Consider the following 14,961-nt stretch of genomic DNA (forward strand, 5'->3'; position numbering starts at 1 on the left):
CCCGGTAGACAACCGCGGCGTTGTTCTTGTGGTACCAAGGGATTTCGAGTAGAACGTCTCAACCTTCCAAGGCAATTACGTAAAACTCCGCGTGCCCCAAACACCCCTGTCATTGCAAACGAAGTTTGCCAATGCTCGGTGTAATGGCAACATCCCGTCCAGGTGCCACTCGAACTACCTCCGCTTGTGGCCTCACCTTGTCGGGCGTAATTCCAAATCGAGCCGCCAATTCACAAGAAGTTGGCCTTGGCTCCTTCAAAAGAGCTTCCTGATCTTTCCTTTTGCCCTAAAAACAGCAAAGTTGTGCTTTCATTTACTTAATTCGGTTCGGGTCCCACGCAATGTGGTACCAATTCTGCTTTTTATCTGCCTTTTCTCCCCCGTCTCTCAGTTGCTTTAGAACTTTCTGGCCTTTCTTCATCCTGTTCATTCGGTGCCTTGCTAGGGCACTTCGCGGAGATATGCCCAGTTTCCTCGCATTCAAAGCACTTCCCCTCCCTGATGAAGCGAGCTCTCTCTTGAGGAGTAAGCTTGGGTCGTGCATCTTTCTTTTCTAAGTTGCTCTTTCTCTTTCTACTTTCATTTGTCGAAGTCTGTTCAGCTCTTTGTGTCATGATCTCATCGGTGGTGTAAGCCAGACTGCCAGAGTGAATGGCAAAACCCCATTTCGCATGACTCATCAACTCCTAAATGGAAGCTGACTTCTGTTCCAAGCAGTGGTCTCGGATCTCTGTAGGTAGACCCAAGGTAAACCGCTCAATCTGTGAGATCTTCTTAAATGAAGAGGCGGGTAGAAAAGAGCTCCATAATCTCTCTCAATAAGCGTCCACTATATCTTTCTTGGTCATTCGAAGATGGTTCCAAGCAGTTCATATATCACGTTCATACTCTTGCGTCAGCCAAGAAGAAATAAAAAGCTTCTTAAATTTCAACCATTTAGCTGGCCCAGTCTTGTTTAGAAGAAGCGTGGACCACCAAGTTCGAGCATTCCCCTTAAAATAAGAGGCAGCTCTCCGAATCTTGGAGTGCTCTGAGTAGCGTCCTCCCCCGAAAGCGATATCAAACTACTGTATAAAAGACAAAGCCTTCGAAGCATCTTTCTATCTTGCAAAAGTGTCAAATCTAATCGACTGTCCACCTTCCTTAAACTCTCGGACTTCTTGCTTTATATTCCAGAAAGTCATCCTGGTTGGCTTTATAAAAATTCTTCTTGTTCGCATAAAATTTGCCGTCATTGGAGTCTGAACTATCCGTAGATGAGTCCTCTGTAGAACTGTCACTCACTGGGCGAGATTTAGACTTCTTTGCCTTTTTCTTGCCCTTTCCGAAGCGTTGCTTCTTGCTTCGCTTTTTGCCTTTTCGGTCTTCTTCGCTCGAATCAAATGAGCTAGAAGAACTATCAGAAGAAGAAGAAGAAAAAGAACAGGGTACACGCTTCTTCTGTTTCTTTGCCTTTTCAAATGTCGACTGACGACCCAAATAACCCAGGAAGTCGGTGCCTTTCTTCTGCTTTTTGCCGTGCTTTTTAGCTTTGTTCTGCGCGTCAAAAAGCTGAGCAATTCGCGCATCAACCACCTCTTCTAACTCCTCTGTATATTTCTTGTGAGGAGAAGGTTTCTTGAGAGCGGGTTTTGGGGGTGGTGGTGGTTTTCTGCCACTGCATGTACACTTCCAGGAAAGAAGTCTAGCTCATATATTTTGCGGTCCTTCGGTAAATTGAGCATCATCTTTGTTGCATCGCCGATCAATTGACGACGCTCCATCTCTCGACGCTCCGCCTGAGTAGGCCGAGGCGGGCCATACTCCTTGCCGGAATCTTCATTGTGATCCCTTCCCGCATCTCCGGATGCAGAGGGAGTCGACTAATCCTTGCGGGAAGCCATAGGTGCCGTGGAAAAAAGATTTGGGATCGGATTTCCCGTAGAAGAGAAATCAGCTGTGCTCTGATACCACTGTAACAAACTTGGACACTCCAAGTCAAGAATCTACCGCAACAGCACCAAATAACCACTTCAAAACAATTCACAGTTCACAATTTATTCGACACTGGCCCGGTAGTTCCGTGCCTAGAGATATTGGCCCCAAAGACTAACGCCCCTTTCGGTATTTCTTTTTATATTAATCTGAGTTCAAAGTACAAGAGTGCGGGCAGGCGCTCACACTCAGACTCTGCGTCCAAAGATATTGGCCCCAAAGACTGGCGCCCCTTTCGGTCTACTGTTTTGGGTCTGTAATTTAATTATGATGATGAATACACAATAAAGCAGTATCTTCTTTCTCTCAATAATGGTGTTTATTATTCATATGTTTTGCAATTTTGTGACTTAATGAGCAGTTTATTGTCATCTCTTTCCCCTGCAATGTATGTCTCTCTTACTGAATCTCTATTAGGCCTTTAAGCCCCTAACACTTGCTAGAATATTGGTAAGGCTGGCAGACTAGGCCATAGTAGGGATCCAAAGGGGGGCCATCTGTAGAAGAGCAATGTACATGCAATGTGCTCCAAAGACCCTAGGGTGTAGCACATTAAGACTTCCAAAATGCTAAGGTTCCAAAATTCAAAGTGAAAGTCCAAAGGGTTAAAGCTTAGGAATATTGGAGGGTGTGTGTGAAGACCAACTTATTTAAAATGTACAAGGGATGCCAAAAGCAGAGCCCCAAAAGCTGGAAATCAAAATAAGTGGCCTACCCACTTATTTAAAATGTACAAGGGATGCCAAAAGCAGAGCCCCAAAAGCTGGAAATCAAAAGCTCAAAAGCAATAAAAAGCTCAAAATCAAAAAAAAAAAACAAGAGTTTTCTCTTTCTCTCTCTTCCTTATGCTTTTATAAAATAAAGCAAAAGAATTCTTTCTTAGGCTTTAATAAAGCAAGCCCAAAAAGCAAACCCTCCAAAAGCTGCCGCCGCAGCCTGCTGCTTCTGCGATTTCCGCCGCAAATCACGGAGGTCCCTACAGCTACCACGTGTCAGCAGCTCCAGCCATCGAATTAGGGTTTCAACAGAATTAGGGTTTTTGGCGCCACGTCATCACTTTGTGACAAAGCTCCAGTGAGAAAGGGCTATGGAGCCTGATGCTCGCGCATATAACAGAGACAGGCTCTCGAGCGTGAGACAAGGAGTGGGGTGTGAAGTGCACAAATGCCAACAAGTATTAAAGATGTCACATGAACACGCCATGCGCTCCATTTGGGGGGTCGGTTTTAAAATTACCCGTAGTTTTTACCAAAGGAGGTTGGGCGTCCTAGTGAAGGGCCTTATTCCATGGAGATTTAGTGGATGCCCTAAGGGGGAATTCTATACCTTTATTTTTATCAAAAAGGGTCCCGAACTCTGTGAATTGGTATGTATACACATGTTTAAATAGAGTTTCTATTGAGTAGAGGTGATGCCTAGGAAGGTTAGGAACCCACTAGTGGAGTTGTTATTCCGATTCACAAGCTTATCGATCCAATAGCACAATATGCATTGAATGCGGTTATTTTGTTTTTCCCCTTGCAAGATGCCCTCGACACAGGATGTAGGTCAGTGGGTTGATTTTCTGTTAAAAAGACAAGCAATCCGAGGGGTATATTTTGATGCCTGAGGATTTTATGAAGTGTTATTGGCGGACAGGGATGCTCGTTCCCAGTTGTTGGAAATGTCGCCTTGGTTTTTCAATATGCAAATGACGCATGTATTGTCATGGGCGCTTACTAAAGATTATCACAGTTTGATACGACATAGGTGTCCAATTTGGATGGAAATAGTGGGATTTCCGCGTACCTGGAAGAACTTTTTACCTCTTTTGGTTGCTCAATTGGGTAAAGTGATATGCCCCCCAAATTTGGATACCAATTCCAATAGATTTTGTGTGCTCTCGGATACGAATAGACCGACGCCTGCAAGAATCACAATTGACTCTAGTGATGCAGTAGTGGGCAAAAGACCTTTTAAGCTTAAGACCTTTTAAGCTTGAATGGAAAAAATTTGCAGGTGCATGTTTTAGTTGTGGTAAATTTGGTCATGTGCGGTCTGAGTACCCAAAACCTCTCTAGAAACTGCCACCTTCAGTTGTTCCTCCATCTGGAACTCATGCTACCTCTCCCCGCTTCTTCGTCTATGAAGGCAAAGTTAAGGGATTTTAATGGACATGCAATCTCACCAGGATAAAGATAAAGTTAAGCATTTGGCTAATGCACAGGCTACTTCAAGCTACTTCAAAGACTAATACAAAAGGTAAAGCCAAAATAGGTGATTCCATAGATGGTTGGCAGATTCCAAAGAGGGCAACGAAACCTCGTGTTTCACCTGTCTCAAGAAACTATGTACCTGCTTTAGATGGGAGAAGTGGTGGGAGCTATGCATCTACCTCTCATGATCACAAGTCACTCGTTGAAGTGTGGGATAGAGTGGTACACTCATATAAAGATGCTTTGCTTGGTTCCGCATCTGCCTCGTTGCCTATGCATCAACATCCCTCGCAAGGGATGCATATGGAATCTGCATGAGCAGCTTGTTTCTTTAGTTTCACCTTCTCAAACTTGAGTACAACTAACTGATCTATGTGTAAATCTAGGTTTTCTTTCTACTTATCTGCAACTTTGTTATGCTTTTCTTGAGAGCGAGGAATTTCTCTCTTCACTTGCCCATAGGCTGTGTGAAACTCTCGAACAAACTCATCTATTGTGAATATCTTATCCTTAGTTAAAAGGATAGGAGGAAGGGCACCTAAGACTTGAGCAAATTTAACACTACCCAAAGAATGATCTGTGTAAGGAAGTCAAAGACCCTAAGGAGTTAGATTAAGACGCAAAAAAAGCCATGTAATAAGTGTAACGGCAAGTCGCTGCGTTACACATTCCTGTTTTCATTTTTTCAAGCCTTGTAATTTCTGTTTCTGAAAACCGGAAGGGGACATTCTATAATCCTTAGCCAAAAAAAGGGAAGATGTTGTAGCCGAAGTCTTTCCATACGTCAAACTCAGACGGTACGGAAGTACGGAATAAGTACAGATCAGACCCTCCGAGGATTCCATACGTCAGATTTTATACAAAACACTAAAACAGTATACATATGACACGTAAAACCATAGAATGCACTGGAACATCATAGAAACTTTAGAAACTAGCTCAACCAGCAACATTTATCATAGTACATACCAATGACATTCATGACTAAGTCTCAAAGTAGATAGTAGATTCTTTTAACATTGGGAAAGTCCAAAAAACCCAATCATACTTCAATCGGACTTGGACGGGTCTTGTACTATGGTTCCCCAATCGAACGAGTCCAAAAAAAACTATGTTGTAGCGAAATCGATGATTAGATGTAATGAAAAGGATGTTGCAGACTAATTCTTCTTTCCAGACTCGCGGTCTTGTTGCAGATTTTGAAGTGATGAGAACATAAAGTCTTTAAGTGTTGCAGATGAAGTTTGAAAGTTCGAACTCTGTCTGTCTAAATTTCTTTTGCACCCGGCTTTGCAATCTCACTTCTTTGCCTGTCTGTCTGAGGATCATAGGCACAAGAAAAACTGGGCTTTTAGAACAAAGCACGCCAAACGTCTCGAGTCATGCAAGGATCTCTATCACCTTCACACCCAACATACCTTACCTTAGCCCTTCAATAATTGCAAGAAACATAGGTGAAATTGCAGCAAATGGGGTAAGATCAGTAAGAGAGAAGAAGAAAGCTGTCTTGTTGGAGTGGTAACGGTGTGCCATGGTGGGGAGATTGCTACTGCGATGGACAGCAAAGGCTGCCACGATTTTATTTTTTATTTTTATTTTAAATTTATTTTTTTTTTTAATTTTTTTATTTTTTTATTTTTTTTTTGGGGGGGGGGAGAGCATGTCCAAGTGACTACTCATGTAAGGTTTGTGTCACGAAGAAGCCGCATTACTTTCCTCCGTCAGACTGATATGACAAATGAAGACAATCGCATTGAGAGGCCATAGCCTTTGACATATCAGAAGGTTTGAAAGACCGAGGAACATGCATATTCTTGCTTTGACTCTAAAAAAGCATGATGTGTATACTATATGGATGAATCTTCTTGATGCTGTATTTACAATGATCTGTATGTAAGGCCCTAGACTCATGCGCCTGAGTTTACATACTTTTGCACACAGGGCTTGTCCAAAAACTGAAAGTATTTATTACATTATTCTTTCTAAACAGCAACCATCATTTAATTTGTCCTTACCTGAAAAACAGAAATCTTTAATTGCAAAACTGTATTAACTAACCTAACGACAGCACAATAAGCTTCTAGACAACACACTGTACGTGGACTCAAGAATGACAAGGGCCGGCCTACCTTAGCAAGACGACTGGCCTCCTCTGCATACATCACTTCTTTTGCCTGTGCATCCTTCAATTCTCGTTGGAAGGCTTGCTGTATACAATGAGATTAGCTAATGTTAGAGACGTGGCAAAAAACCAAATCAAGTCTCCAGTAGAATTGGATGCAAAAGTCAAAATTGCTGATTTCTGATCCTTTCGTCAAGCCAAAACTAACCTTAAGCCTTTTCTGAGCCTCTGTATAGAGCTGTGCATCAAGTTCAGCCTGCCGTCTTTCGGCGGCATGGACAACTTCTAATAGATCCAAGACATTTTGCACACCCTCTATATGCAACTTGTTCCCAAAATCTTCTCCCTTCGCATCTTCAAACTGCAACATAATTTCTAATATGTCTCATGTAGCTGTAACTCTCATCACAAAAACAAAATTAAAAAAAGAGCCTCAATTCAGAATACACAACTTCACCACCTTGTTGCTACCCCCATGCCTATGAGAATTTAAATCATCTTTATTCTCTATCAACTGTTTGTCGTCTTCTATGGACGTCCTGTGGATTTCACCCAGGTAGTATGCTTCTAATAAGCTAGGTCTTTTTGCTCCACTTGATAGCTGTAAACCACATACAAAGGAGAGACATGATTACAATGCGGCCTTTCTAACTTGGAAAACTGGAGTCGTTCATTCTGATTATGAGATATTGGCACCACCTCATCTCTCCTTTTAGAAGTTCCCAAAGATCGATTGCCTTTGAAATCATCTGACAAAGTTGGCAAATGGTCCTTCACATGGCCAATCACTGGAGAAACCTCATCCTTCAATTCAGCCTCCGAAGTCTTGTCCTCTTCTGTCATTACAGCAGAGATCTTTTCTCGTACATCATCAGATGGAAAAACATTCTGTACCGACATTGATTCTGTTGCATCTGGATAAGCTGATCCATCAGAGGTTTTTTTCAAGAGCTCAGCATCTTGTGTGTGCCCTACTTCTCCCTTGTGAGTTTCCGTTCCAGGTTCAAACGTCACATTTTCAGGTTCCTGATTCTGCATCGGGGTTGAATGCTTTGATTCTTTCAAGACTTGTTTCTTCTCTTCCGTTTCTTGTTTTCCAGGTTCAAACGTCACATTTTCAGGTTTCTGATTCTGCATCGGGGTTGAATGCTTTGAATCTTTCAAGACTTGTTTCTTCTCTTCCGTTTCTTGTTTTCCCTTGGGGGGAATCACAACATCCTTGCCAATTGTTTCCTTGAGATTTTTCAGCAAGACATCTGTGTCCTTTCTCTTGCCCGTATAATAGCTTTTCAGCGAATCCCAAGGGAAAAATGCAAGTAAGCCTACCACTATGGCAAATCCAGCTCCAAGAATCAAGATCTTATTTGACGAGGACTGTTCAGAAGAGTCGCTGCTTTTAGGTTGATCCTGATGAACTTCTTCTCTATGAAGGGGAGTATGACTCTCACTGTTTTGCCCTCGGGAGCTAACAACCTTTTCATGAACACTTGTTCCTTTCCCAGTAGCTTTCCTTGGAGGTAGGGCTTTAGAAAAGAATCTGTTTCCCACCTGCACCAATCAAGTTTCTTCATCAGGCTACAAGGATGTGAACTTACAAGCTATAGAAAGGGTGAAAGAAAGATTGTTACACATGTCTGACAATTGCGAGACATACATTAGCCTAAAAGAAAGAATTTTCTCTTGTGATTGATCATACATATACTATGAACTTCACTTTTAATTCAGGAAAAACTACTCCTTGAAAGTCAATCAGATGAGCAACATATACCTTCAAAAGGTCTGCACATACAAATTATACAAAGGGCTGAAACACTTGCACAAAACAGGCAAAAGAAAAAAGAGTCAAAATTGAACCAAGTAAAAGATTAAGAGACACATATACACCAATAAGAAAAAAATAACAAGTTAAAAATGAATTTTTGTAAAATGATTGGTAAAATACATGAGAGAAGCTTATTCAAGTGAAGTTTGTCTATATTTTACCACAAAGCAATATATCTTCATAAGGTCAAACTTACGAACTATGAGAGGGGATGAAACACTCACAAAAATACAAAAGCAAGGGACACATGAAAACAGATAAAAGGAAAACTAAGTCCCACTTTCTTTGTTACTCCACAAAACTATATGAAACAAACCAATATTCACTTAAAAATGCTTTTGAAAAAGGAATAAGCAAAATAATTCAAAGAAAACTTACTTGATTAAAACTTGAGACAAGTACTCAACTTTAAACTAAGAAGGATAAAACAACTCAAAGACTTAATCCTATTAATCAGATTCCACACAACTTCCAAAGGAACAAATTCTTAAATCCTAATGTAAATACTAGAAATGAATACTACTATGAACCTACCTAGAAGAGGCAAACATAACCAAAGCAGTTCAAAGTTCAAAACTTGGCAATACTCTCTCTCTCTCTCTCTCTCTCTCTCTCTCTCTCTCTCTCTCTCTCGGACTATATCTACTTGAGTTACACAGGTATAGAGACACTTTATTGGGGAGAGCTAGAGAGAGGCAGTCCCAGAGACACATTACAGATTTCTTTTCACTAGATATGGGACAGCCAGAGGAGCAGCCACCACTGCAGAGCTCGTCCCACACTCATTCGACCACTACTGGCACTCTCATCGACCGAGCATTGGAGCTACAGAGATACAGACGACCGCGACTGAGGAGAGGAGCTACACAGCATCGACGGAGACTACAACAGAAGATTCGAGCCATACTCTCTCGACATCCAGAGTGCAGATGAGGATGGATCCTCACCATTTCTTCCATCTTTGTTTCACACACTGTTACATCCAGTTTACCGGGTACCTATTGTATCAGCTGCTACACCCACGTAGTTTTAGATTGTAGTAGTAGTAGTAGTATTTTGTTCCACTTCTAGTTCTTTTCTAGTTCTTTTGTACCCAGACATGGTATTAGATTCACTATTTTGTAACTAATTGGTCTCATAGGTCATTTTGACCTTTTGAAGACGTTAATATAACATTTCATTTCATTTCATTTCTCTCTCTCTCTCTCTCTCTCTCTCTCTCTCTCTCTCTCTCTCTCTCTCTCTCTCTCTCTCTCTCTCTCTCTCGTTTTCGACGCAAGTGGCTCACACCCTCTCTGCTGCTCTTTTTCACATAGTATCAGTCGCCAAGCTTTGGAAATCTGCATCGATCTCCCCTCAAGAGGCTAGCGCTTGCATCCCTGGCACCTTCCATCGCGGGAAATCTGCAAAAAATCAGCCTAGCTTTTTCTGAAGCCCTAGCGTTTTTGCATCCCAAGCCTTGATCTGCAACCCTCTCCCCCAACGCTTCCTCTCTGCAGCCAGATCGCAAAAGCTCAGCCTTGCATTTTTTGCAAGCTGCTAGCGTTTTTGGTGGTCTTGCGTTTTTGACAACTTGCTGCGTTTTCCCTTATAAGCAAAGCTTGTGCCTGGAGAGTTATCTACTACCAGGAACTTGCGGATCTACACCTTGGACAGGTATATACACCCAGTCGGCACCATTTTGGTACTTATTACTTGTTGTTTTTTCTCTGTTTTCAACGACTGAGAAGTGCGAGAACCCCCTCCTCTGACACTCTGCGACGCTCCCATACCGATCGGTGGCGTACAGACACGCTGAAATCTCTATTACAGCAACGTTTTCAGCACCCTTTGCAGCGTTTTTTAGGGCAGACAGCACGCTGAATTTTTACCTTTTGTGCGGTTGATCACTCCCTTGCTTGTCAAGACACCATCCAGTGGTTGTCGGAGCAGTTATCTTGGATTGCTACAACATTGGAGACGGTACTTCGTCGGAAACTTACGATCTTATCGATTTACCTTTGGGACTACTCTTTGAGCACGCAACATGTCGACTCCGAAGCGGAAGGGACAACAACAACAGTCCCAGAAGTGGGCCACTACGTCTTGTAGGACTACGGCCACTTCCACTTCTGCGACTACGTCGGCATCTGCAACGCAACATCCAACCATTATGCCCTCACCCAGTTTGTTGAGGAGAAGAAGTTGGATTTACACAACTATTCTGTGTGGAGGACACAAGTCCGCACAATCATTGCTTACCATCAACTCTGGGAATGATTGAATGATTTCACCCATTCGGCAACACAGACTTCCCTTTCCACCGCCACTCAAGCCCAAATCGACGAGTGGGTGGATCGAGACATATGAGTCTTCACCTTTCTTATGATGAACCTCTCGGACCGCATCACGAAGGAAGTTTCCAAAGAGGAGCATGCACATCCATTGTGGAGACGGATTCTTGACGAGTTTGAGGAGACCTCCTTTGCCATACAGATCGCACTTGAACGGGAGTTGTACAACCTCCAGTTCAAGGATTTCAACTCACTCGATGGGTTGACCCGCTGTCACGTGCGCATCTAACCCTATGTGCATGTGGACAAGCTATCTCAAGTCTAGGGTTCACGTCAGCTTAGGAAGTGTGCTGGCACCTTTGTGAGCTTGTGAGCAGGCCATGCATGTCCAGGCACTTGGATTAATTGCATATCCTCTGATTGCACACATCACGATCATTAGCATGACATTCACTTAGCACTACCCATCATGAGCATTTTACAGAGCATAGAACCCTTTTTCCCAAAATACACATTTTTCACTTAATTATTAATAAGTGACTTTTGTTGAAAAAGAGAGTAGGGCAAATTGCTAAGGCACTATAAAAAAAAACCTAGCGCTAGCATTTTTTAGTAGAAGAGACAAAAGAAGTTACAGCAACTTGCAGTGTTCTCTCCTCAACAAGACCGACAGAAGATAGCCTAGCGTTTTCAGCCAACAGCAGGAGATAGCGTTTTTGGGAGCAGCTCCTCTAGTGTTTTTGCTACATGTCAGCCTGGCAATTTCAGTTTGTAGATCTAGCCTAGCGTTTGCAGATTCCGGCGCCAGATCAGTCCCAGCACATCAGCGTTTTCAGTTTTCAGCACTTGACCACAGCAGATCGAGCCCCCAGCCGGCCTCGCAGATCTCACCTACCCGCAGCAGATCCTGCCGTACCGTCGAGTCAGCTAGCGTTTACGATTTCAGCCCGCTGTTTCTAGATTTTCAGCATCTGCGTTTTCAACGCATCGTCGTCGAGTCGTCGTCATCGCCATCCTCACTGACACAGTGTCAGAGATCAGCAAAACGTCAGCGTTTTGCAGATTTCAGCATTTCAGCCTTAGCGTTTTCAGTTTTTCAGCCCGTCCTTGTCGTCGTCATCATTGTCGCCAACATCGTCGACAAGTCCATTGCATCTAGACCATTGTACCAGATTTGTGCAATTTCTAGCATAGAACTCTCTCGCCATAGAGATAGGGGGCCTTGAAGGAGGGTTTGAGAACCGTCAGGTGTCGTATTATTCTTCTCTCTCTCTCTCTCTCTCTCTCTCTCTCTCTCTCTCTCTCTCTCTCTCTCTGCACCATTCACAATAGCATTCACTTTGTTTGTGATCATTGCATTCTCTCTCTAAAGGAACGGAAGGCTCTCCCTTCCGTAAATAAAAGGAACCCTTGAGCACAGTTCGGAGCACTCATCTTGAGCAATATCAACATTCACTTCCGTTGCACCTTACATTGGTATCAGAGCTTTGGCAGTGTTCTGTATCAGTCAAGGAAAAACCACAAGAAATTTTTTGCTTGTTGCGGTCGCACGTAACCCAAGTCCACTTGGGCGTGTTGATTCCTAATCGTGTTTTTAAAGAGTGACAGGTAATCCAAGAAAGAAGGGCTTGTCTAGCCCCCCCTTGTTCCTCTTTTCACTCATTGAGAGCGGACTGTGCACTTAGCGGCCGGCCAATCAACGTGAGATGGGAAAAAGTAACTTTGGTGTGAGCGCAAGGCCGCCAAGGGGTGCGCCCACAGGGAAGAGTCGAGCTCGGGTAAGAGAAAAGCCTTCTCAAACACCAATTGCAAGCTACATAACCTCAAGAACTCAAGAACCCAAGAACCTCAAGACCCCAAGTTCCTCGAGAACTTAAGTATCCAAGATCTCAATGTATGGTCATCACCTGAAGCGGAATGGATACTTTGCGTGAAGGTGATCAGAGTGGAGGTGATGACGAAGAATTTTCCCAACTAGGAGGATTTTTTTCCGGCCCTCCCCCTTTCCCATCTACGCCACGGGTTGTACCAAATCCTATGGAGGCTTTGGTCAAGTCGATGATGGACATGATGCTACAACAAGAGGCGCAACGCGCCGCCTTGGATCGCGAGCGCGAAGAAAAAAAGGCAGACTTGGACCGCGAGCGCAAAGAAAGAAAGGTAGCCTTGGAGCGTGAGCGTGAGCAAGCACGCTTGGCAACCGAAGAAAGAAAGGCAGCCTTGGAGCGTGAGCCTGAGCAAGCGTGCTTGGCGGCCGAAGAAAGAAAGGCAGCTATGGAGCTTGAGCGTAAGCAAGCACGAAAAGCCCAACGCGTAGCAGCCGAAGAAAGGCGAGCAGCCTTGGAATTAGAGCGGGAGGCACAGAGAGATCAACGCATGCAAGAGTTGGTCCTACAGGTACTCACCTCGAAATCCGAGCCCATCAAAGATGTGGGCAGTTCATCAGGTAGCACAAGTCCAGATGCAGACTCCAACAATCCAATCACTGAGAAGTTGACGTTCAGTAAGTATGACGGTAAGATGGATACTAATGTTATTCATTCTTGGTTGCATCAATCTAATGCTTACCTTGCGACAACTAAGAAAACGGGAAATAGCAAAGTTTTGACGACAGCCATGTATCTTGCCAGTGATGCCATTAATTGGTATCACGCATGGCAAGAGGCACAGTTGGCCGCACACCTAGAGGAAGCCGAAGAAGGCGTGCCCCTTTCCTTCAATAGGGCCGACTTACAAGACAAGCTCAAGGCGCGGTTTATGCCACCTCAGTACTTAGCGCGGTTGAAAGAAGATTGGCACAATCTCAAGCAAAATGGTATGCCAGTCATGTCTTTCTCTCACCGTGTTTTGCAACTCGGCACCCAATTACGCAAATCGGATGATGAGCACAAAGAGGCATTCCTTTTTGGGTTGGACGAGTGTATCAAGTTTGATGTCGAAGGACTTAGCACGGTTGAAAGAAGATTGGCACAATCTCAAGCAAAATGGTATGCCAATCATGTCTTTCTCTCACCGTGTTTTGCAGCTCGGCACCCAATTACGCAAATCGGATGATGAGCGCAAAGAGGCATTCCTTTTTGGGTTGGACAAGTATACCAAGTTTGATGTCGAAGAACTCGATCCCGTGGATCTCTGTCACAAGGCGGGCACCACGTGCCAATAGAAAAGAACAGACTGAACAACTTTAAGCACTTCAAATAACAACTGAACTGAGAGAGAGAGAGAGAGAGAGAGACGACACGCGACACGAAGTGGCGGAATTCCACCCCAGAGAGTATTGGCCCCAAACCTTGGCGCCCCTTTCGGTATTTCTTTATATTGCATCAACACAGTACAAGCCGGTACTCCGGACTCTGCACCTTCGCCAGGAAGCATGCCAGAGAATGAGCCCTAGCCTCATATTTAAAGACCCTTGGCCTAAAAAGCAATTACAGTAAAAAGCCTTTTAAACTCAAAAGCTTCTGGTCCAAAAGCAAAGCCAAAAAACTGCCAACGTAAATCACGAAAATCCGTACAGCCTGCCACGTCATCAGCCAGCGCAACGCGGAAATCCGTACAGCCTCCCACATCATCATGCCAGTGCAATTTTTGGAAATCTGCCACGTTGCCCTTAGGGTTAGGGTTAGGGTTTCTACAGTTTTAGGGTTAGGGTTTCCAAAATTAGGGTTTGCAAGTTTTAGGGTTAGGTTTTCCAGAATTAGGGTTTGAGCAGTTAGGGTTTTTGGCAAAAATTAGGGCATATCTGCAAAACAACTCAAGTTAGCTCAAAAAAATTTCCGAGGGACATTCCGAGGGACAATCAGTTTGCTCTTTTTATCAAGGAGTTAGCTTCTCCTTTCTGCTCTTTTGATCAAGGAGTTAGCTTCTCCTTTCGTCCGGATTGGAACTCTTTATATTCCGGTGTAGTAAAATTAGCCATTACACCCATACCGTACTGACCTTCCACGGGTGTCTTGATGCGCTAAAATTACATACCCAGGCAATCTCATCCAATTAGGATAGTTCAATGGTTGGCACATCACAATGCAACACAAATGCTCACATATGCATATTACAAGACATAGAAACATAAAGCCATCGATGAACACTCCTCCCGCATAACCTAACAAGGTCCGGGCCGAGAGATACTCAACGACTCCCTCATCACTCCTCCCGCATAACCTAAAAAGGTCCGGGCCGGGAGATATAGAGGCCTTTTACAACCAAACGCCCCCCAGACCGCAGCCTGCGTCGTTTGGAGGTGCTGAGAGTAACCACTGCTCAGACTTCTTAATACTCCTCCCGCATAAGCATCCAGGTCCGGGCCGGGAGTCACAACAACAATTATTTTACAAGCATACATCCAAACGCTCCCCAGGCATCGGCCTACGTCGTTCAGAGGTTTTCAAACATACAACGAAACGCTCCCCAGGCATCAGCCTGCGTCGTTCCGAGGTTCAAACAATACCAAAACAATATTTCTCACTTCTCCACCTGGGAGTAAAATCACCAATCATTGAAACCAGTATCAAACCAGAGTCAAACAATTCAAATCGGCACCAAGACAGGTTCAAAATAGATACCATCCATTTCAAA

General features: G+C 43.8%; 1 protein-coding gene across 1 annotated transcript in view; it reads right to left on the bottom strand.

The window, feature by feature from the left end:
* LOC147459092 (MICOS complex subunit) overlaps window positions 1-14,961 on the bottom strand; it is a 90,427-nt gene that overhangs the window by 49,684 nt on the left and 25,782 nt on the right. Inside the window, exons 2-5 of the mRNA XM_086510432.1 lie at window positions 6,991-7,839; window positions 6,752-6,892; window positions 6,500-6,652; window positions 6,299-6,376 (exon numbers count right to left, since the gene is read on the bottom strand). Of these exons, the coding sequence (XP_086366558.1) occupies window positions 6,299-6,376; window positions 6,500-6,652; window positions 6,752-6,892; window positions 6,991-7,839 (1,221 nt within the window). The remainder of the gene's footprint in view (window positions 1-6,298; window positions 6,377-6,499; window positions 6,653-6,751; window positions 6,893-6,990; window positions 7,840-14,961) is intronic.

Source organism: Adiantum capillus-veneris, chromosome 4 (assembly GCF_014529385.1).
Source record: "Adiantum capillus-veneris isolate H3 chromosome 4, ASM1452938v2, whole genome shotgun sequence".
Taxonomy (NCBI): Eukaryota; Viridiplantae; Streptophyta; class Polypodiopsida; order Polypodiales; family Pteridaceae; genus Adiantum; species Adiantum capillus-veneris.